The sequence below is a fragment of the Solea solea genome, chromosome 8 (genome assembly GCF_958295425.1).
Source record: "Solea solea chromosome 8, fSolSol10.1, whole genome shotgun sequence".
Lineage (NCBI taxonomy): Eukaryota > Metazoa > Chordata > Actinopteri > Pleuronectiformes > Soleidae > Solea > Solea solea.
In genome coordinates this window covers 20617595-20642009 of record NC_081141.1, presented here as the reverse complement: position 1 = coordinate 20642009, position 24415 = coordinate 20617595, and the positions used below count along the sequence as shown (strand labels likewise).

Here is a 24415-nt window from a genome sequence, read left to right as displayed (position 1 = left end):
TATTATACATTTTTTTATTTATCTGACCATTTGTCTTATTTTATTTAATCCTTCCTGTGGGAGGATGACAGGTATTCACTTATTATTAATCATTATTAGTTTAGAAGATAAAATGTAGTAGTCAGTAGTGACAGCACACGCTCATCATTTCTGAGTCAGAGAATTTTCACAGGCTATTTGTGGTCAAATGAGCGGGGTAAAGCTTACTCACAGTACAACATATGACCACATTGTTTCACATTGGTCATCTTTTATTTGGGACATCTCAAAATTGTACACGGTATATTGTTTGACCTTACTCTAGGTGTATCTATGTTTATCCTTGTTATCAAAGTGTCACATCGTTTTTATTTAAACGTCAAAGCAGGAACAGCCTTTGGGAGGCAGGTTAATAGACAGATAGAGAGACAACACAGATACATGATTATCAGATTCACTGCAAAAGTGATCTGAATGTTTCAGTCTTTACCCTTTGACCCTCATGGTCATAACTGTGTATGCATTGTTACATCTCCGACTATTGCTCCAGTTTTCACAGTGAGGACCTGGCACCTGGCGGACTGACTCATTGATGGGCGACTCACACCCATCCAGAGGTGAAAATGGAGTCATTAAGATGTAGACTATGCATGTGAAGGAAACCATGAGGAAAAGGAGTAAAAGACTGAGGACTGACAATTGGTAAGAAACCCAATTATGTTAGTCTTTACTTATGATTTACTGTATATGGAGTGATCATGTATAACAAGGTGTTGTTTTTTAAGACAAAATGCGGTCCTACTAAATTTAAAATGTTGTAAAGACTTATTATTAGAGTTTATGGATTTGACTCAATGTTAGAGTATTAATACTATTTAGAGTGAGAGAGTGTTTTGCTCAAATGTCCTTCACTATCAAGGTCCAAGCATTTCACAACTTAGCTTTTTTTCTGTACACTGTACAGCGGTTGTACATGTAGTAGAGTAGGAGTGTCCTGAGTCACTCTGCATGTTGTTGTAGGGAAAGTCCTGCAAAAGTTTAATGTTTGTGGCAGTTTTCATACACAACAGTATCATGGAGAACATATAAGAAAAACACAGGGAAGACAATGAGAAATCACAGGGGATCAATTTTCACTTAAGCTTTAGGAGAGGATGTGATTTTATTGTGAAAGTGGGTTGTGGGTTCTGGGTTTGGGGCAAAAGGGGACACAGGGGACAGGCTGCACTGTGGGATCCGGAAAAGCAGCTTACCATTGGTCATACCAGGGGAAATGTGCTCTCTCTCATTGTGTCGGCGTCTGCTGAGATCGCGGGCGCCTTGTCTCGCAGGCTGTGGGGGCTGTCCCTCCAACATGCTGACAATGTCCATACGGTCAATACTCTTCAGAGCTGCGTACAAGCTCTCCACTGCAGAGAGGACATATGACAGAGACACACACGCAAACAAGGAAAAAAGGTTCCCAGAACGAACTTTGCAATTCAATTACAATACCATTCTGTCTTTAAATGGATTAAAAAAGGAAAAGAAACTTGGGGATGAGAGAAATTTAAAAGCCATGTCCTGTACTTACTCTTGGCCCTCTTGCCCTCTCGGGTGGCCCACAGGTTGAGTAGAGCTGAGCTCTGCTCCAGCAGAGAGTTTGGATTCTCCACACGGATCTTATTGATGTCGTCCACACTGAGCTGAAGCTCACGTGCCAACTCTTAAACATGTGACAGAGAAGATCTAGATGAAGTGAGGGTAATGGTTCCAGTACATCATTTAGCACATGAGTCATGTGGTTGTTGAAATGGTACACTGCTACACGTTAGCTCTAACCAGAAGAGAAAGAGTATTATTCTGATGCCAAAATAGCGAATAGTCTTGGCCGGAAAATAGACTATAATTTGTTTGAATGGCTGGAGGCCATGTTGTTTAGACACCAAGGAGCTAGGCAAACTTGTCAGACACAAAGTAAACATAGATGGTTTCCAGCATTCATTCAGACGGACAGACAGACAGACAGACAGACAGAAGGCTGCTGTATATTACCCGCCCAGCTCAGTCCCAGCTGTTCTGCAATCACAGCCATTTTCAGCTCAGTCCTCTCCATCGCACTCATTGAAGCTGCAGAAACCAGAGTAGAAAAGAAACATTAATATCTTTTTATGTGAAGTTTAGATTACAGTAGTCAATGGGACGTGTAAAAACTCATACCCATCGCAGGCTCATTTAGGGCACTGTATCTTTCTCTCAATGCCAGCGGGGTCAGAGTTCTCCTCCGATCTTCACTCCCCAGAATCTGCTATTGACAAGCAAACACCACTGACGTCAGACGTGAATACAAATGAGGTCCCTTTTTGTGTATATAAGAACTCAGTTTGATAGCTTTACCCTGATACACGGAGGCATCGTAATGTTGAGGTTACAGAGCACATGCTGACTGTCCTCATACTTGGTGGTCTTACGCAGGAAAGACAAAAATCCCGTGGGCTCTTTACTGCTGTCTCTCACCTTACATGAAGAGACACAAAGAAAGCAATGAACATATGAACATACAGAGAGAGAGCAACCAAGACAATTCAACCGAGGAGAATTCCAAATGACAAAAACCTTAACAGACACCGGGAGGCGGTTATCCCTAAAGGCCTGGAAGCTGAAGCAGCGAGGCTGCTGGGTGGCTTTCCTCACTGGCAGAAGATTTCCTGAACATTCTAGGTGAAGTGGCATTCCCTCCATCACCTGCAAGACAGGACACAGAGGGTCTTAGCTGTACCTGCGTTCATCATCATTGTATATTGTATTTATAGGGTCATCACTAGGACATCGGCAGTGCCTTTTGACTCTGAACTGACCTCTATGTCTCTGCTGCGAGCCACCTCTGTGAAGTTCTCATGTTGCTCCAGGGTTTTGTCCATCTTGTCGTCGGTCATGCAGTAGCAGCGGAGGCGGCCCTCGCGCAGCTCATTCATCTTCGCAAACACCACAAACTTGGCCATGTAGGGAACAGCCGACAGCTCCCTGTAGAGCAGGTTGGAAAAGGAGACGGCCTCGGCGGTCCGAGGACAGTCTGCGAGCCAGAATCTGACAGGGACATAATTCAATGCAATGGGCTTTTATTATCACAATAAAGCTGATTAATACGTTTTGGTTGGACATCTTGATACGGCATGATGGCACGTGGCAGCAACTGAACTCACCGTGCTGATACATTGGTTGTGAAACTGGCGCAGTCATTAGCATACATAAGCTTGGTTGTGCCGGTGATGTCCTCCCACTGGGCTGGTGCTGTGCCTCCTGGGAATCAGGCAGAATGGCAAAAGTCACATTGGTTAATGTGGCTCTGACAGTGTTTTCACTTATGCAAATCAGCAATCTTTCTTTGCCGCTCCCCTCAGAACCAACATACAAACTTCCTCACCCGCCCACAACTCCCCGCCGTGGCATGCAGTACCTATGACGGAGCAAAGCAGGCGCAGACTGGTGGTGTCACCCTCCCCAGCGTCTCGGGGGCTCTCCTTCCAGGATGGCGGCAGGGGAATGCGCAGGCCGATGGGTCGGTGAAATTTGCGCCGCCGAGGCTCCACGGTGACAACAGGGCTAAAGTTTGCTTGGTTACCCAGCAGCTTTGCAACCAGTTCATCTGGAACTGGCTGAGCCTGAGGTTGAGAGTAAACGATGGAGAAAGGGGGGGGAAGCGTAACATGGGCACGGGTTTGATGATGAAGTAGAAAGAATGGAAATCAGACCAAAGGAAAAGAAATCAACAGGAAATGTAGGTTTTTCCAGAAGATATTGGGATAATGAATGAGATAATAGAGCATGTGGATGAGGAAACATGAGGTCACAGAGATGACAACCAAACAGGGAAAAGGTAAAAAATGAAGAGGAAGAGAGAGAGAGAAGCCCACAGTGAATTGTTTAAACAATATATTTGGAAAAACAATGGCAACACAACTTGGGTGCAGGACGTAATCATTTGTTTTATTATGAAATGTAACAATGTTTGTTAACAAAAAGCTTTTACAATTGTTCATGCAAAAAAAAAGGATATCAAAGAAAAAGGCGCTGTGGTTTTTCATAAGGCTGTTCTATACATGATTATATAGATATATATATATATGTATATGTATAGTGTTAGTTTGGAAGAACTATTTTACTTAGAATTCCACTGTCAGTTTTTAAAGCTCCATAAACATCTGGAATATTATAAAATGAAACTAGTAAAAGTAAAAATCATCTGTGTGCCAAAATGGCTATAAAATACATTATTTGTCATTTATTGAGAACAATCTACAGTTTATCAGTGTGTCAAATGTTACATTTTGATTTTACAATTCACACATTAATACTTTTCATTTTAAAAGCTACAGTGTGTAAAATAAGTGTGAAATTAGGTAACATTTATTGGTGAAGTTGTAAGTTGCAGCTGAATATGCCTTCACTCTTCCCTTCTAAGTTTGTTGGAGAACCCATGCAGCCTTCACTTAGCATCAAAATGTAAAAGAAAAGTTCAGATTTTTCAGCCTAGATGTGAATATGTGGTTTCTTTGCTCCATATGACAAAGAAATAATTAAATCACATTTTTCAACATTTTATGGACCAAACAAGTACTCGATTAATTGGTTGGTTGCAGCCCAACATGAGAATAATTTCAACTAAATCTTCCACACTGCATCTTTAATGAAGAAGTGGGAGTGGGACATTTTGCAGTTTGGGCTAAATCATGGGTAGATGCTTGTGCAATAGAAAAGAGACTGCTGAGAAACGTGTCCTAAAAGAGTTTGCGGCTTGCTGTTTTTGTATAATTATCTAAGCGAGGTAAAGTGTGCTAAAATCATTTCTCTTGTCTTTGGTGTGTTTGACTGATGACAACTTGAAGTGTAGAGGTTCAATATAAGGGATTAAAACATGATATTGTTAGAATTATAAAAGGTGTCAAGTGCTCTGGTGCCCTTTTAAGTGAAGAAGGCCTCTTAGTATTTTTTTTTTATACATTCATGATACCAAAAACTACTGCACAGCAAGTAAAAACAAAAACACAGTATTTCCTGGCCACAGCATGCAAAAGAATTCCCACCAAGTGATGTTTAACTTGCGTATCTCAACTTAATTTGTTGAATATACTACATACATTTTACAGGTGACATAAATACACGAGTAAGACAGACATCATTGGAAAAAAAACAAAGCAGTCCATTTTTATGTAAAGGTGCCAAGTGCATGCACTGTGGGAAATATGAAAAGCAAAATAAGCAAACGGAAAGAGAACACCATGAGAGGAAAACTTAGCACACATGCTTATATGATTGTATCATTCCAGGGTCAATTCATTTACATCCAACATGCTTTTTTTTTTCTCTTTTCAGGCAACACAGGCATTAACGATTCTTTCTTCTCCTTCACTCTCCTCATCCTCATCGTCCCATCTCACCTGCAGCCCCAGGCGGACTCGTTTGGTGACTGCCGTCTCTGGAAACGAAGCCTGGACCAATGGCACCAGTTTACTCGTCAGCGAACCTCCCTCCGGACCAATCAGATCGCTCTCCTGCTGGACGCGCGACACAACAGCAAAGTAAAGGGGGAAGTCGGTAGAGATGATGCGGCGAATTCTCTTCTTCACAAGCTCCTCTTGACTTTCTAATTCTGTGGAGAGGCAGGGTAGTTCAGTTTCTTTGTCTGAATTAAAAAAAAAAAAAGATATGCCACACTGTGGTTACCTTACCTTCATCCATTCCATTGAGAATAGTTTCTAGCACCTCATCACCATAGCGATTCCGATGCTCTTTCCAGACAGAGCCGTTCTCACTCCTCAGCACCACAAGCTCCCGGTCGCCTCGACCCAGAGCAGCAAAGTGGGGGATTTCCACAATCACTGGTCTGAACAACGACAACAGGAATGGGATTATCGTAGTGCATTAGCATTAATAAGCAGTCTATCAATAATGAATAAAGGTTTAGAACACAGGATAATGCAGTTAAGTGTAAAATGATATGCATATATTCGTTAAGAATATAACACATCCTGTGGAACTAAATAAGTCTGCTTCACAAACACTCTGATACACTACCACACACAATACAAACAAACAAAGTAATATATTCAATTTCTCTCAGTAAACCTGACTAAATATCACACACTGGACCTTTAATAACAATATGGCAAGTGTGTTACAGGCCAGTTATTAAAATGAATACATCACAATGCCCAGAGGTTTCCTTCCTCACCCCAGGAACTGCATCCCAGCTGGACCCAGGGAGATGATCCTGCTGGCCAGCCCCTCTCCCTCCACCAGAGGAGGGGGGCTGGTCAGCTTCTGCGGCTTCACAAGGCGGCAGGTGATGCGGGTGGGGGCCGCACAGGTCCGTGGTGGTATGATGACGCGCAGACCATTATGCCTGCTGCCTCGCATAGAGCCGCCTCGAGCATCCACCATAAAACTGACCAGGAACCTGCCGTCAGACAGATGTCGCGTAAATCAGCTGCTTTATCCGACAGGTAAATGAAGATTAAGAGAAGTTAAGTGTTTGTGTTAAGCTGACCCTGTGTGTATGGGACTGGCGACAGGGCTGACATTGTCTGATGTCTCAGTCGCTGGGCTGCTGGGAATCAGTGAATCGTCGTCGTATTCTTTGGGCAGTGGAAGAGGAGTGTGTTGCTACAGCAGAGAGGAAATGGTTTATTCTCAAAAGAACACATCTAAGCATGATGTTGTTTTATCAATGTATAGCATAAATAACTTACACTACAAACTATTTCATAGATAGGGTTATGACAAAAAATAAAAACACCATCCGGCCACTTTATTAGGTACACCAGTTCAACTGCTTGTTAATGCAGGTTTCTAATCAGAGTAGCATTTGGGCAAGACATTTAAAATGGCATGTTTGCTTTGAGTATTTGAGAAACTGGTACTTTACTGGGATTTCAACACGCAACCATCTCTAAGGAAGTGTCCATAAAAAGAGAAAAAAATCACCTTGTTGAAGCCAGACTTCAGAGGAAACTGCTGAACTAGCTTTAACTGACATAAAGGCAACGACAGCTTGCAGCAGTAGCTACTCATTACAACCATGATTTGAAGAAAACCAACATCGATGAACACACAACACATTTGACATTAGAACAGACGGGCTACAGCAGCAGAATAAGGGCGCAGTGGGTGATTATGTACCTAATAAAGTGGACGTTGAGTGAATTTGGTCTGCTTTTCTCCAGTGCATGATGCAGAGGACACAGCATATCAGCAGGTGATGATGCTCAGTTGTCATGGAGACTGACACCAAGCTAACTTTATTTCACTGAGGAAAACTTTGAAGTTTAAGGGCAACTTTTCCTTGGAAAATTCACATTTATAACTGAAATTCTGATAATCTGGGGCTGACAAATCAAACAGAAAAAATGTTGGCATATAAATGTTGAGGAAGGTCTAATGAAAGACACTTTTAATTGGTTTGTGGCAACTGAAGGAACCAGTGTGCACAGGACTGATCAGCATTTATTCTTCTCTTGCTCGTCCCCCAGTATTATGAAAGAGCACTATCTAAATCGGTGCCTCTATAAAAATGTATGGTGTTTTCTTGTGCGTGATCCACGCTGCTCTGTACAGTACCTGTTCTATTTCATGTTCTTTGAGGATGACGGTCTCTGGAGAGACACGGGGGATCCTGGGAATCGCTGGCGAGTAATTTCTAATGTTTGAAAAGAAAGGAAAAAAAACAACACAAATCAGATTAACATTCTCCACTTCTCACCTCCTCCCCAGTGCTCATCCCTGGTGCTCAGTGATTGTCTATGGTGCACCCCCCTCTATTCATCCAGCTTGTGGCTACCAGGTTGGCTCTCTTCACTACTTCCCCACCCTGCCCCCCTTACGCTGTGCCCAGCCCTCTCTCGTACTCCAGTGATTTCTTGGGGGAGAGGAAATCGTCATCATGGTCTTTCATGTCATCCATCTTCATATACCTGGCCCCTTCGGTCCCCAAGAGCTCCTCTCCTTCAGAGAACAACATGCCAAAGAGAGCGAACAGACGGTGGTCAGGTGGGGGTGAAACAGCACAGAGAGAAAGAGAGAAAGAAAAGAACAAGACTGTTAAGCTGCATTTACGCGACATGATAACCCAGGATTCAGGTGACAGCTCAGTGATTTAGGTGTTAGACCGGTGAAATGAAACATTAGCGAGTAAAATGCAGCCACTTTATACACCTGAAACACATATAATGTAAAGGGACGGGAACATTAATGCATAAACTGACCAGGGCCGGCCCAAGCTGCCCAATGTGATTCTGGGGCCCGGAATAGTCTTGTGTTGATTTCCACTTAGTTTTAAAAAAGGACACAATACTAAGAGGTGAATATGGTGTCCGCCTAGTAAAATGTAACAAAATAAAACAATAAATACGGCCTTTATTGTAACCATGACGATGACTTAACCAACTGCAATGTGAAAACAATTGAAGAAAATAAGTATAAGTAAAAAAGAAACTCCAATTAATAATTATATTGTCTTATCATTAAATTATTAATTATATTGTCTTATCGTTAAATATTAAAATAAAAATTATTGAGTAAAACTAATCACTTAAATCAGTATTAATTAATATAAACAAACACAAGATGGAACTGTAACAAGATAACAAAATGGTTTAAGAACAGAATATGTTAAAAATGTTAAGAATGTGCAAAAGACTCACTGTTATAAAATAATAAAATACAAATAAGATAATCAAATGCTCCAAGTAGACGCTTACAGTAGTTTGCTCATACCTTGGGCCGGCTCTGAAAATGACCATGATGTTAGAGATTAAGGGAAAATGGCTTCACTGATAACAATGGTGCAGCCAGTTTATTATTCACAAAATACATTTACATTTGTGGGCCACAAACTCTTTACAGTTTATGTTTGTGTGCTGGTCTGTTGCGCCTCCCACTATAGTTCACCCAATAACACAGCTCAGAGTGCTTCAACACATGGGATGCCGTGAGAGTGAGCAAGTGTCAGAACCTAACCCAACCTAAAAGACCTCAATACCACTCTCAACAAGGTCTCAAACAGAGGAGAAGAAAAACTAAGACCTGCAGTGAAGATGCACAGAGACACAGACGGCTGAGGAAACCAGTGACGGGCAATGACAGACATGCCAGTGTAGACACTTGTCTCCTGGACGGCACTTTCTCTCACACACTTTGTTAGAGAATATCTCTGTGTGTGTCGGAGAATCTGACTACTACACTCTGTCATTGTTTTCTACTGGGATAACAGAACCTATTTATTGTGCACATTTTGATTATATCCCCTTATACGAGGTGAACTCTCGGGCTGCTGATTCCTGTACATTTGATTCAGCACATCTAAAACATTACTCTGCTCAAACGAGACAGGACTCCAGATAAATGTCAACTGGAGTTTTTAAAGGACCATTAAAAGCTTGGGTTTGCTGCAGCATCACAACATCATCGCTGTATCTCTGGAGAGACCCATGCATCAGCGTAATCTCATTCCAGAGATGTGTTGTCAAGTGAATAAACCGATTCTGAACTCTGAGGCTTGAGAGGTCTCGTCTGGTTCGGAGAGCGATGCACACGGACACAAACACAGACAACAACACACACATCACAAGTACGAGCTCTCCCTAACGGTGCATCCTAATGTGAGCAGAGGCAGGTTTTGGTTACTTACCCTCAAAAACTCGCTGAAAAATAACCAGCAACAAAAGTGTGTCTCCCCCCTCAATTGTGAGTGTTTGAGGACAACATAATGTGAGAGTAGGTGTCTGAATGTGCTGCAGAGCCACAGTGATATAAGTAGGTGCCATTACACTTGACTCTAAGAGCACCTCCACAGCTTTATATGAGTCAGCTCATGTTGTGTTACCATAATGTTTTCATGTTTTCAACACATGCCGGTGACATTTTAATATTCCAGATCTGACGTGTGTCAAACCAGCTACTCTGTCTGTATTTCGATTTGTCAGTTAAATCATCCTGAAGACGTCAGGACACACATACTGTATGTGGTGAAAACAAGCATTAAACAGTTAAAACTGCAGCAATTGATATTTGGCCACTTGGGGGCAGCAGAAACAGGCTGGTTACTGTGAACTGACTGACATTTTTTATCAAACACTTGCTCCTCTGTAGTTTAAACACACACAGAGAGCAACATAAACATCTCTGTGGCGTCATATTTCTGTCAGTTTATTTATGGCAAACAAACAAACTGACGTCACGCAGCAAGAACACAAGATGCACAGGGAAGACGGATTCAAATGTGGACACAATGTTGGACAAACATCAAAACAATGACATCAGAGACATTAAAGCAACTCAATTTCGTGAGCAGTTTTCTTTGAAACAAAAAAAAATCCAATAATTTTGATTTGATCTTAATGATGTCTGACTAAAAGGATAAATATAACTGCGGGGACGTGAGAGGATGAGGGTGTTATTAAAGGTGCTATGGGCGCATGCCGATGAAAGAACCAGAGCCACCATCACAGTGAGTACCACTACGGGGGGGACGCGAGTGAGAGAGGCAGCAAGATAAGGATGGAGAGAATGGGTGAGCTTGAAATGGAGCCATATACTTTATTACAACAACCTATGAATGCCACACAAAGACAGAAAGAGACATTCATACCTAATGTTAGCTGTGCAATTCCTAAAAAAGGGGGGCAAAATGCAAAAAAAATATTTATCGGACCAGTTCAAACATCATAAAATCAGCCTAGTAAACATATGTAATTATATTTTGGTGACGCTGACCGTCCATTTCACGTGGTCTCTAACTGTTTTGTGCGATTAAACAAACAAATGTCGTTGGTCTACCTTCGTCTTCGGACACGTCAAGAATCTCGTCCACCGTTTCGGGGAAACTCATGCGATGTTTCTCTGTGCTCGTCTGCAGGACACAGACAGAGGAGAAAAAAGAATGAATCGTTGTGGATACAATGTCAAGAGAAAAGGGCTTTGAATTGGACTTTTGTAAACAGTATTTTGATGACATCTGTAAACTTCTCACCATGGAAACTGTCTCCTCAGTGACGAGCTTCAGGACGTCGATCACAGAGATGTAGCCCAACCTCTTAGCAATGGCTAAGGCTGACGTTCCATTCTGACAGAAAACAGAGAGGAGGAGGAGGGGATTGATCAGGTCACTGAAAACCAAACAATTGAATGAACTTAAAGGAAGAGACCGTGGTGTTTTCGGGCTCACTGTGGTGGTCTCGTTGGGCTGAGCTCCATGCTTCAGCAACAGAGTCACAATGTCTGTGTGTCCCTGCTGGGCCGCCTGGTGCAGAGGAGTGTATCCAAGCTGGAAGAGTCACCACAGACAAAGCAAAACATGCATTATGTATGTGAGTCAACTCAGAAGATGGACGCTTTAACAAGTAGAAATTTGTCTTTATGATACATCTGGGAGTGCTGTGTAGTTTAATCAAGTATAAATTAAAATAGGGGGAATTCCCCTTAAATAAACATCAAATCATGTTTTTATGAGTTACTCTGACTCTGCTTTACATGCAAGAAATTCACAAGAAACACTGTATCTTAGATGCATACAAAAGGTAGATTAACAGCAGAGAACTGCTACAGTCTTGACCTGTACGTTAACTGTAATAAGCACTGTTTTGTTGTAGTTCTATCCTACACCAGAGGGGGCACTCACCCTTGTTTTGCTGTTGACATTGGCTTGTTGCTGCAGGAGGAACTTCACCATTTTGATGTTGCCATAGTGACAGGCTACATGGAGAGGGGTGTAACCCATCTGATAGGAAAGAGAAAGTCAAAACTTATGTATCGCCCTGTTTTTTGGTTTCCATTATTTTATTAAATGTCTCATATTGTATTCAGTTCACATGCACATTCAGTAGATTTTATTTTGAAAAGACAGCAACGGTTAAAAAGCATTTACAGTATTATAATAAAATCACCTTGACATTATAATAAATTCCAGCACATAATTACTACCAGTTCCTGCCATATAAATCAGGCTTTTTATGATACAGAGCTTTACAACTGCTTTGTCTTTTTCTCTACTTATTTTTGGACCATTAGGCTGAGGAGGCTTTACCCGTGTGGCAGCATAGACTGATGCTCCCTGTTTCACCAAGATGTCAGCGATGCCAACGTGTCCTTCCTGTGCCACCAGGTGGAGTGGAGTTAATCCACTCTGTAGGAAACACAAGACACGGGACAAAATGTCACAGCAAATATCACAGAACTATTCACACGGACGCGTAGGCACACGTGTGCATATGAGCACTTGAGTTTTATGCGGTTCTCACCTTGTTGCCGAGGTTGACATTGGCCTGTTTGGAGATGAGCAGCGACACCATGTCTGGCCTTCCTTCCTGCGAGGCCAGGTGGAGAGGTGTGACTCCCTGCAGTGACTCAGCGTTGGCCGAAGCTCCGTACTGCAGCAGGCTGTTAGCCACCTCCACCTGGTTCTGCTTAGATGCTATGTGCAGGGCAGTGTAGCCGTTCTGAAGCACAGATATAAGTAATGTTCACAACACAAATGTTCACTTGAATATGGTGTGTGCATTTGTGGGTTTGTTTTTTTTCCCCATTTACCCTGGCTGCACTGTGTGGTGATCCTCCTTTGCTGACGAGCAGGTTCACAACGTCAAGGTTGTTGTGATGTACAGCGACGTGCAGTGGTGTCAGACCGTTCTGTAAAACCACAATTCAAATCACTACACATCTACAACTACACATCAAGACTTCTTAAATCTTTTGATCTTTTCCACTATAACCCTGAGACTTCTTCTCGGTCTTTATTTACCTTGCCTGCAGCGTTAGGATTAGCTCCCCTCTCCAGCAGCAGCTCTGCTACATCCACCTTTCCGTATTTGGAAGCCACATGCAGCGGAGTGAAGCCTTTCTGCAGAGACAGAATCAGCAGTGGGACACACGATTAGGCCGACTGAAGTCCAAATTAGGTAAATATGGATATGACAAGTTATTCCCAGAGACTCACTTGGGACCAACAGATGGGATGCTAGAGATTTGTGTTAAGTTGCCAATTAAATATGCTGCTTTTTTTTTCGAGCCGTTGACTTAAATGCACAGCATGTCATTTCTACCACTAGAGGTCTCTGAATTAAAGCAATTAAAAAAAGACATAGTTTGGTGACAGTGAGAAGCAGGTGGGAGTTGTCTTGCTTGGTTCCCTGTGCGTTTGAGTGACAGACAACACACTGGCTAACAATAGTACCCACAATTTTCTTCCTCGCTCTTAAGTTATACCATGTATCTCTTGACAAATGGCTGGGTTACCTCTTCATAATAATATAAAACACAAATTTGCTCTCGATGATTTATGTGAAGTGGTTTGTCATCTTGAAAAAGCGAGTCCCCAGAGTTTGAGGACACATTAGTTTAGAATAACATTATGCAGAATAGATGCCTTACCTTTGTCATCTTGGCCTGCTGAGCCTGTGTGTCCAGGAGGATGCGGACAGTTTGTACATGACCTTCCCGGGCAGCGATGTGTAAGGGCGTGTGTCCGGCTGTGGTGGTGGAGTTGGGGTTGGCTTTGTGATCCAGCAGCAGCTTCACAAGATCCTTGTGGCCCATTCGAGCGGCACAATGCAAAGGGCTTTGGTCATCCTGGTCAGGAAAAGGAGACAGCACTTAAGAAATGTGTGTGTGTTTTCATTGAAATGAGTCTGTTGTGTGAAGGAAAGGAATCAGCAGATAGGTATTGAAATTTGATGAAGAATAACAAATTTTTTTAATATTCAATCGTAGGAATTAGAGCGATCTTCTGCATGAGCACGAGTCAGCAGATTCTGCCGTGTGAAAACTCTACCTTGGCCTTGGCGTCGACCGGTGCGGCATTCTCCAGTAAAAATTCCGCCACCTCATAGTGTCCTGCGCGAGAAGCCATATGGAGAGGAGTCTCCACTTTCTGCTCACACACAGACGGACACGCCGCGCAGTCAGAGCTGACACTTTAACAGAGCCACATGTATTTATTTATTTATCTATCTGTCTGCAGACGGGAACTCACCACATTTGACGCACTGGGGGAAGCTCCTTTCTGCAGGAGGATCTTCACGATGTTCAGATGACCCATAAATGATGCCACATGCAATGGGGTCAAGCCCGACTGTTCAAAGGGAGAACAGTGTCAGAGTAATTACAAACGGGCTTTCTGGTTTATCAAAACAGTGTAATGCATTTTTGGCGTTGCACACTCACCTCAGTTACAGCCTCTAACGATGCAGCGTGTTTGAGCAGGAGGTCGATCACACGCATGTGGTTCTTTTTACAGGCGATATGCAAAGGAGTGAAGCCGTTCTGTGAAAACAAAGGATCATCATCTCATCAGCACAAAGCTCATAACAAACTATGCGTCGCCTGCTTCGACACCGTGAGTTCATTTAGTGTTTTTTTTTGTATTTCTCACTGACCAGAGCTCGAGAGTTGGGTTTGCCACCTTTGTCCAGAAGCACTTTGGCCATGCGGTGGTGTCCGCAGTGTGCCGCCACATGCAAAGGAGTGAGGTGGTCCAGCGTGATGTCATCGATCTCCGCGTTGTACTGCAGGAGCTGTTTGACGCAGTCCATGTGGTCGCCCTGAGCTGCCATGTGAATTGGAGATAAGCCATTCTGCAAAGAGAGATAACAAATACAGTAAACTCACTCTCGTCCTTTTCATCAAAACAGGAAATATTGAAAATAACTGCGATAAACACATGGTTTTCGGTTGTTGTCACACTTTTAAAAACAGCCGATGATGGCTGTGTGGCGTACGCAACTAAAAACTGAAATAGTATGTGGCTTTGGGAAAAAGACTGGGGATCAATCACTTAGTCAGGTAGTGAAATACATATATAGATGAAGCTGTTGAAAGACGGTGAGAAATAATCCTGTATCAAGTCAGAGTGTTTTCATATCTTTAAACTGCAGCCTGGCTCCTTCATCTGTCCAACACTTATGCAACAGAGAAGGCAACTAAAATGGAACTCCTGCAAAGTGCAAATACACTAGTATTGCAAGTAGACTTTGTCAGGCTTATTGCACTTATTTTGAATTGAAATAATCAAATAAATCTAAAAGTAACACATTCATTACACTGGTAATAGCTGCTCTTCAGTATGGACCTAAAAACAGTTGTATTAGGTTTTCAAACATGTGCTAAAAATATGAAAAAATAATCGTTTGACAGCCATCGTAAAAAATGTGGCAGGTTTCAATAGAGGACTCTGATCTTGCCAAAGGAAGTTCCAGAGGGATGTTATTCCACAGAGTGAGTGCCCCGACTGTTCAACCTTGGACCTCGGCCGAGTTTGCGAAACTACAAGATATTTTACCTTGGTCTTTGCCTGGATTGGGGCCCCGTGGTCCAGCAGGATCTCTATTATCCTGACATGACCATTTCTGGCTGCACAGTGCAGAGGAGTCAGCTCGTCCTGGGGATAGACGATTGTCGATAATTAAGTTACTGCTGCATCAAATTCACTTAAATTCTTTTAGGAAACACAAACACCGATGTTCAGCGCACCTTGGTCTTGGCATCGATCTGTGCCCCTCTGTCCAGCAGCAGTCGCACCATGATCACGTTCCCCCGTCTGGATGCGATGTGCAGAGGAGTGATACCGTTCTGCGGAGCGACACAGGTGCACTTCACACACGTGTGACGATAACACAAAGCAAGGACGCGAGATTTAAACGGTTTCCCCCTACCTTTGGGGTGAAGTTGACATTGGCTCCTCTGTTGAGCAGCAGCTGAGCAACGTTCAGATTTTCATAGTGTGCAGCAATGTGGAGGGGTGTGAATCCAGTCTGCAAGGACACGTGAGTGTGAGTGCATGGAACTTTCATTACACTAGCACTTTAGAAGCACAAAGACAATTCCCCTCCGTGCTGTACACGTACTACACCCACACACCTTGCTGAGTACATCAGGATTGGGGTCGTTCTGCAGGAGCACCGCGGCCGTGCGTGTATCGTCGTTGCGCGCTGCAATGTGTAGCGCGGGGAGCCGGACTTTTCCCTTGGTACCATAGTTGATGAGCAGGGCTACGACATTCTCATGTCCCTGTTGAAGGGCCACGGCGAGAGGAGTAAATCCATCCTGAAGCAAACAGGAGTGAGTTAGAAGACAGGTTTACTCAGGGAGAGCAAACTGCAGAGATGTCAGGAGAAGAGGCTCATGAGAACAAAACAGAATGGGAACACAGCGAGTCTGGATCAGCGAGGATGGGATTGAGGGATTTAAAAAAAGTTTAAGTTTAAAGATTAAACGTCTCTCAGTTCTTTGATACCTCGGTTGGAAGGCTCTGATTGGCTCCATTCTCCAGAAGAAACTTCACAACCTCTAGATGGTTTTCTTGCGCAGCCATGTAGAGTGGAGTGAAACCCTTCTGTCTCAGGAAGACGCAAACACGTACACAAGCACACGGCGGCGGCGGCAGCGGCAGCAGGAGCAGCAGAGACACAAGCAACAGAAAAAGGTAGGAAGACAGTCACAGATACACACACACACACACAACAATGTACAAAAGGAGGAAACACCAACACACAGAGATATAGGTACAAAGACCAATGTTAACAGATGGAACTGCAATAGTCACTACAATGGTTTCACAGTCAAAGTTCACATAGTGCTGACAAGTGGCCACACACTGTCCTGTGATCGCTGCTGTGAGAGCAGCGCTCGCTCTCACCTGGGACTGAGCGTTGACGTTGGCCCCGTAGTTAACCAGCTCTGCGACCACCTGCTCCTGCCCCGCCAGGGCTGCAATATGCAGGGCCGTGTTCCCTTTCTGTTTCAACACAGGCGACAACAATGAGTAATCATCACAATAAAATGAAATTGTATTTATAAGGCACTAGGCATCGCAAAATGATCTCAAAGTGCACAATAACAATAAAAACCAGCAGTAAACAGTGAAAATATTAAAACAAACATCTTTCTTAAAAAGAAAAGTTTTTAGTTTTCAGAAACAATGCTTGATATTTGGACCATGATTTCCAGTTTAAAGCTACGCAATTATACACTTGAATCAGAATACAATCCAACTGATTTAGTGTTTTGTTAATGTAACTAACAAAAAACAAGAACGTATCGTAATTCAGAATGGAAAAAGCAGAATCTGTTTGTACCATCACAGTCTGGAGAAAACATAATAAAAAAGGTCAAACTACCTAAAAGTAAATAGAACTGTAAAACATGTTTATGTAATTTTTTTTAAAATGATGATACATGTACAATCCTACATATACATTCAAAGTTCAGGTGTTTTTTTGTGACAGTTCACACTTTACAGTAACAACATTGTAATAGTGTGATTTTTTGTGAAACCATCTTATAGCTAATGTGATTTCCAAAACTTCCAGTAAAACAGATACTATATTACAGTGATACCATGTTTTTCCAAAGTAGTATTCATGTCATAACTAGATTTACATCAGATATACACCTTTACCTTGTGAATGAACATTGCTGATTACCACATTCTAAAGGTGATAAGCATCCTCTCATATGTCCCACACACATTTTTCCATTGTTATTACCAAGCTACTCCCAGCCAGCATGTCCATGTGGGCTCCATACAGCTTATATTTGGGCTGACAATAGGGGTCTGTGGTTTCCATGGTTCCCCCACCAGTGCCCCATTTTACTGAAACTATATGGAACGTGCAGGATTTGCCTACTTTAAGCCCATTCCCACTTAGTACCCACTTAGCCGGGAAAAGTACTTAGTGGGCATGGGTAAACACGGATGGACAACCGTGCCTGGGAACCATATTTTCAGTCAAAATATAACCATTATGGGGCCCACGTGACATGGACATGATAAAATACAAATCCTAAAACAAAATGATAAAAGATTATAACTGTACTATAACCATATTCATATATAAAAAGTGCCTTTTAAACAGCTATTTTTATATATATATATATATATATATATACACATATATATATATACATATATCATTATAGAGACTCAAACACACACAAAATAAAATAGGTTGGTAGTATGAAAAGCTCCATACCCCTTTTTCCATATCTGATATCAATAACAATAGCACATCCTTTAGTGAGCAACAATATCGGTCTAAAATGGTCTTTTTGTAAAATGACATTATCTGTTTTAGTTATTTTCTTGTTTTATCCTACAGTGAGTCACGGTGGCTCACTGCAGCACGGCAGTTCATATGATGTTGAGTGAAGCATTGATGCAATATAAGGGGTTTTGAATCATATTTAATTTTATTTCTAGTATCGGACAGATACAGAAGACCATATTGGCTCATCCCTTGTATTCAGTAGTATTTTTGCTGTTGGTTGTTACCTTCGTGGTGGTCTCCAGCACAATCCCATTGTGGAGTAGCTCCAGCACCATTTTAACGTGGCCTTCTTTAGAGGCCAGATGCAGCCCGTTGAGCCCATTCTGAGTGAGAGAGCAGAGCAGACCTCATACTGACGGGTCATAAACCCCACTACGGACACAGATATTCCCCCAGCCTCTTAGGAAATGACCACATGTATACTGTACACACAAACACATAATACAGTGTGTAGGCCATGCCAAAAATGGAAACAACGGGGGTTGTTATCACGACAACTGAAGCGATCACAAAAATTACAGCAGGCAAATACTTACACCAGACACCGGGCATGCAGTGCTCTCTGAATCAAAGTGGTCATTAGCGAAATCAATTTCTACTGGGATGAAAATCAGGATGTGAACATTTTCATTCGATTAATGGTGGTGAGAGGAGGAGGAGGAGGAGGAGGAAGAGGAAGAGGAGGACGGGAGGGGGATGGCAGGCCGCTGGTCTCGTGGCTGGGAAGAATACGAGCCGTGTGGAATAGGTCTGACCTCACACAGCCTTCCTTCAGCCGCACAGGACATGTGAGGTTGGACCTTTCCCACACCACTGATATTATTCCTCTGAGTGGGGGAGACCACAGCACACCATCACTCTACTGCAGACAGAGGAGAGAAGGAGGGAGGGGAGAGGAGAGGAGAGGAGAGGAGAGGGAGGGGATGAGGAGGGAAAAGCAAAAAAAAAAAAGAAAGAGAGAAGATGATTTAGCAAACCATTAAAGAAGAGAGAGGGAAGTGGAGCAGTTACAGTAGATTGAGAGGGTTAAGAGGAGGAAAGGAGTCACAAAAATAAAGGCAGCGTGCTGATGAGTGAACCATGGGCAGCTGTTTAACACACACACACACACACAGACACGACTGCCACGGTCAAGAAAAGTCCACTCATCTGACCCAACACATCAGACTGAACACAAGCATCAGGACAGACTCTCTCAGTGCTCAGTCTGCAATGCTTTTCCAACATAAATATAACCAAATATTCTGTATTACCAAACTAAACTAGTAATGATTAGTGTAAAGCTCTGACAAAAAGGTCTGTAGTTCTCATTTTGAAATGTAAATATTGTTGTTTTCTTTGTCTATATGATAGATGGGGGCAAACACAATGCACCACATTAATTAAAACTAGAAACAGTTTTAAGGCCTCTTTGAGTAGAATTTAAACATTCATGATTTTGCTGCCACCTGCTGGCAGTGTAGCTCAACTGAGAACAACACTCTGTGGACGGATTTCAGCAAATTTCCCGAGAAATTTTTTGTTTTCCCGAATAAAAAAAGCTACGAGACAAATTTGAAAAACTTCACAATCAAATAATGTAATATCCAAGTCAAAGAAGCTGTGTGTTGCAGATCTTTGCATTAACTTTAAAATTTCTAATGATGCATACGATCCAAATAATTCAGTTGAATTGTTAAAAAAACCAAACTTAACGCTTTTAATTACATTTATTTTATGTGTACTCATTCATTGGGGCGCCTCTGATCATCACTATGGAGGGATTCGCCCAGTAATGGCCACTGCACAGTGTTACTTAACATAAACTGTGACACTATTATTATATGGGGTCCGTTATAAAACCCATGAATAGGCCTGAAAGAAGTCAGCTGAATAACCAGAATTATTTACAAAATGTTGGAGACAGCATAAGTGAATGGAAAGAAAAACCATGACTAAGTTAGATTAATGAGCCAGAGAAATCTCTCTCTCACACACACACACACACACACACGCGCACGCACATACAGTTTTTGGCCATATTTCAGTAGCCTGAGGGCAGCAGTCCTTAACCCACCAGCGCTGCCTTATCCAAGACACTCTGGGAACTACCGTCAGAGTAAAGGAGGCAAGATGGAGGAGACAGGGCGGAGGAGAAGATCCTGCCCCATTTAACACCTTCCCCAGAGTCCCCTGTAAACTCTGCTCGTCACCTTCAGCCACTGATCAACAGTCCAACTGAGCATGCACATGTAAGAGCGTGAGTTAGTGCACAGGCGGATAAATGGGAGCACGAGAGCAAAGCCGTCACCTCGGACACATCATGCAAACTCAACGCACATTTATACACAAGTAATGACACAGCATGTTGTTGTATACATGGACAACAGGTGAGCAGAGCCTAGTTAAACATTAGGAAACAACATTTTTCTTTTTAAATTTCACTCAGGACGAACCAGTGAAGAATAATTAATCATTTCACAGTTTCATTACTTAAATTGTACTGCGTTTTCCATTTAGTGAGCACGGCCACTTCCTGAGCTTTCATTTATTCAGTTATGAAGCAGAAAGACAGACAAATAAATCCTGGCAAGATTTAATAATGGGGAAAAAAAATAAAATATTATGCAGTATAACTCGTAGATCATTGTTGCTTGTTTCTTACTTTGCGAAGAAGTCAGAGAAAAAAAAAAGTAAGAACTTCAAACCAATTCAGTCCCGGGGAATGTGCCGCTCTCTCACCTGATTCGCTGTATTTATATCTATGCCATTTTTGATGTGATCCAGGGCCTTGTCCAAGTTGCCGGATCGGGCCGCTCTGAGAAAACTGTTGCCAGCATCTGCCTGCAAATGAATCGGAGAAAGGGGACAAGAGGGGGGGGGGTAAGGGGGTGAAAGAGAAAGTGAGAGGCACATAAAGTAGAAGAATAGAGAGGGGAAATGGAGAAAGAGTTTGGTTACTATTTTTTTTCAGACCAAACAAAAAAAAGTGAAGATGATTTGCCATCAGTTTTCCTCTCATTTCATTCCTCCCCTGGTGTTTTGGAGGGTGCAGGTTGAATAATCTGCATTTGCAGTGAAGTAGCAGGAGCACACAGACTCCCCTGTGCGTGCAAACTGTCCGTTTAGTTTCATAAACATCTTGTCCATGTGTTCATGTGTTGCTCTGTGTTGAGTTGATAAGGAAAGTGTGATAAAAAAAAAAGTGACGACAGCCTCAACTGCATCAGCTGTGTCAATCTCTGAGCTCATGTGTGTGAAATAAAGAGAGAGGGAACACACGGCACATGGCACGTCAAGTGTTTTTTGTCTGGGTTTGGTGTTGTGTCTGAGGGCTTCGTGGCTGCTGCTGGACGAGGATCACTCATGCGGCACCGGAGAAGATCAGGGTGAGAGAAGAGAAAGAAGAAAAGCCAGCGAGACCAAAGGGAGAACCATGGAGAGGCTGAAACAAACCCTCCCAATCCCTGGGCTTCATTGCCACCTCTCACCATCTAACCAGCTATCTCAAAATGCTGGTCAGGAAAATAAACAACCATCCAGTCAAACAATGAATGAATGTTTTTCCGCAGACTTCACACCCACCAAAGAAACTCATAACACAGTGTTTCAAAGCTGCGTCGTCCATTGTGACCGAGGTTGTTGGTCCTCTTTTGACAGAGAGGGAGCGGGGTCTCGGGTGGGAAGGGTAAAAGCTCCAGATGCCTGGACTAATGGCATAGCAACAAATGACACAGCACACACACTCTGCATGACACCAGCAGGCGGCACAGAGCTGAGTAAAGATAGAGGTCTCTTTCCAAAAAAAGTAGAGATGGATGGCAGGGAAACAGAAAAGCTACAGCCGACTGTCGCCTGTGTGACTCTTCGTCCTCCCGGGTTTCGTGTATCAGATAAACCTCATATACTATTCAGTAATCTGTGCGTAAAAATAAAGATGCACTAACACATCTGGGGCCTGTGTTCACAGACAGAGAGGCATATCAACCTCTCTTTCTCCCTCTTGCACACACACATATACACACCTGTCACAAGAGTTAGCATCACCATAGTGGGATACATCATGCTTTAATAGAACCGTTTTGTCATGTAAATCTTCCGCAGAGTGTGTGTCGAGCTTGCTCTGTGTGTGTGTTTGTGTCCACATGCTAAAATCTGGGGGGATTTGCATCACAAGAGGGGACTTGCGTGAAAAAATATAAACTGTATGCCTGGTGGATTATACGGCGGGGCTTTATGCCAGTGGTCGGTTTTAATGTCACAATGGAGCGAATACATTAAAGTGTTTTGATTATCATAACGGAAAAACACAGGAGCTCGTTCTTCACGACTGGGAAACGCTAAATGTGAGCGGAGGACGGCACACGCCGTGCACACAGCGAGCGCAGACTGTTGTTGTGTGACATGTTTACACTGTGCTTTCAGCAGACGCAGCTGACGCAGAGAGAGACAACAGCAACTTCACATAACATAGACATGGTTTCAGCATGGTTACACCGTGGTGTCCACTGCAGCACAGGGACACTGCAACCCCTCTCCAGAAAACACTCTTAAATACTCTCCTTAGTGGCCTTTTTTGTCCTTCCTGTGTGAGAATTTTCTAGTGCTCTGTCCTGCTTCTGCATGTGTGGAGTGTGTGTGTGTGTGTATCTACTTGCGTCAAGAAGTGTGTGTGTGTGTGCTGTGTGATAAGGACGCTGGAGAGCCGCACCCATGCACTCAAATCAGACGTAAACAGGTGAAGTGCACGTGCATGCAGCACAGACCAGTGGAAAAGATTACATACGCAGCGGTCTAAAAATGGTCTGTGGTAATTCCTCTGCTACGTGTTTTTTTTCTTTCTTTCTTTCTTTCTTTCTTTCTTTTGCTGGACGCGTGTACGATTTAGATGAATGACTTGCTCTCTCTTATTATTCCCACAGGGAGCAGACGAGCTTCATGGCTCCGGGGCCGAGCACATTAATCATTCTGTTTGGTGCAAAAAGAAACACAACACAATAGCCTAAACTGTTAATAACAGCAATATCAACACACACACACACACACACTGTCCAACGCAGCTGTCCACAGGCTAAGACGGTGCCAGGTTCACATAAGAAATGACCACGTAACATTAGTCCCGTATCTCATCACAGAAAAACCTCCCCTCCTTTCCACCTTATCTCATGTTGGTCTCTCCTGTCACCTCCTTTCGCTTCTCTATTCCCGGCTTCTTACGTTTCTCCCTCCCTCTCCCGCCTCCTCGGCTGATGCTGCAGCAGAGAGAATGACATCATCACCTTCGCTGGGCGGACTGCAGTGTTGTGCACATACAGTAAGCGTGTGCAGGCCCTTCAGATTAGACCGGACGAGTCATGAGAGATCGTATTTGTGTAACGTGTGTGTAAAGGAGGGGGTTAAAGTATGACAATGTGAGATTAAACAGAAAGGTAAGGCTGTCGGATGGAAAGCAGACTGTCTATGTTAGATCTTCACAGTGTCATCCCGCCATCTGCTTTGCATCTCTGTGGAAGCGGTTTTCATCCTACATGTTTACAGTAGCTGTACTGTATATGCAAACTGTTTAAGGGCTACTTTTAGACACCGTAATGCTTCTTAATCATCTTCTTTTGTTGATTTAACAGCAAAGAACCTGGTTTTTAGTAGGGATGGGAATCGGTATCGGTCCGATTTTGGTCAATATCACTGGATCGGATATCAGATAAAAATGTAACATCCAACACAATCCATAAATCATACATGTTGCGTGCTTCACTTTGCACAGACTGTAACAATGTAAATAAAAATCTGCAAAAGCATTTTAGCTGAGTCATGTTTGGGCTGTTTATTACAACACAATTGTAGAATTATGTCTTTGAAATGACTCAGCACAAATGTGTTGTTAACAGCGTCATAGTTTCATAAATGTCTAAAATGAATGTATCGGACTAATATCAGTATGGGTAGATACCCGAGTTTGTAATATCGGTATCGGTATCGTCACATCCCTACTTTTTAGTAAAGGTTGCAGTCTACACTCTGACTCCTCAGACAACTCATCATTTACTATTTTAATATTCATACAAATCAAGCACATTCACTTACTTGAGTTAAGAAAGAAATGAAAGGCCAGAAAAGGTAGAAATTAAGGAATGAGGGTAAAAAAGTGAGCCATAAAATGTTTTTAATCATCTTTTACCCCCTAAGATCTAACACTGGTTTAACCTGAAACAAGGACTCTTTTCAAAAGACAAATCCTGGAGCTTTTCTAATGAATGGCAAAGATCAGATTCTGATATGAATCTATGATCTCCTCTCAATAATCACAGCACTTCTATTTCAAATCAACATAAACATTCCCAATACAGAGTCTCCCTATCTCTCTCACACACACTTGCAGACAC

The 24415-nt window shown here is 42.7% G+C and overlaps 1 protein-coding gene across 22 annotated transcripts in view; it reads right to left on the bottom strand.

The window, feature by feature from the left end:
- LOC131463863 (ankyrin-1-like) overlaps positions 1–24415 on the bottom strand; it is a 103495-nt gene that overhangs the window by 15252 nt on the left and 63828 nt on the right. For 10 of the 22 annotated variants that reach the window (XM_058635929.1, XM_058635928.1, XM_058635924.1 and 7 more), the window contains 37 exons: positions 20775–20876; positions 18278–18376; positions 16643–16741; positions 16241–16339; positions 15865–16050; positions 15660–15758; positions 15478–15576; positions 15287–15385; positions 14385–14582; positions 14173–14271; positions 13982–14080; positions 13781–13879; positions 13381–13578; positions 12752–12850; positions 12541–12639; positions 12252–12449; positions 12038–12136; positions 11633–11731; positions 11180–11278; positions 10985–11077; positions 10792–10864; positions 10604–10624; positions 7839–7959; positions 7576–7654; positions 6506–6621; positions 6191–6415; positions 5688–5842; positions 5397–5608; positions 3383–3620; positions 3162–3258; positions 2817–3045; positions 2575–2703; positions 2356–2475; positions 2179–2266; positions 2014–2088; positions 1553–1684; positions 1233–1388 (listed from right to left, as the gene is read on the bottom strand). In XM_058635929.1, coding sequence (XP_058491912.1) covers positions 1233–1388; positions 1553–1684; positions 2014–2088; positions 2179–2266; positions 2356–2475; positions 2575–2703; positions 2817–3045; positions 3162–3258; positions 3383–3620; positions 5397–5608; positions 5688–5842; positions 6191–6415; positions 6506–6621; positions 7576–7654; positions 7839–7959; positions 10604–10624; positions 10792–10864; positions 10985–11077; positions 11180–11278; positions 11633–11731; positions 12038–12136; positions 12252–12449; positions 12541–12639; positions 12752–12850; positions 13381–13578; positions 13781–13879; positions 13982–14080; positions 14173–14271; positions 14385–14582; positions 15287–15385; positions 15478–15576; positions 15660–15758; positions 15865–16050; positions 16241–16339; positions 16643–16741; positions 18278–18376; positions 20775–20876 — 4627 coding nt within the window. The remainder of the gene's footprint in view (positions 1–1232; positions 1389–1552; positions 1685–2013; positions 2089–2178; positions 2267–2355; positions 2476–2574; positions 2704–2816; positions 3046–3161; positions 3259–3382; positions 3621–5396; positions 5609–5687; positions 5843–6190; positions 6416–6505; positions 6622–7575; positions 7655–7838; positions 7960–10603; positions 10625–10791; positions 10865–10984; positions 11078–11179; positions 11279–11632; positions 11732–12037; positions 12137–12251; positions 12450–12540; positions 12640–12751; positions 12851–13380; positions 13579–13780; positions 13880–13981; positions 14081–14172; positions 14272–14384; positions 14583–15286; positions 15386–15477; positions 15577–15659; positions 15759–15864; positions 16051–16240; positions 16340–16642; positions 16742–18277; positions 18377–20774; positions 20877–24415) is intronic. The other 12 variants (XM_058635934.1, XM_058635948.1, XM_058635949.1 and 9 more) reach the window with 9 other exon arrangements.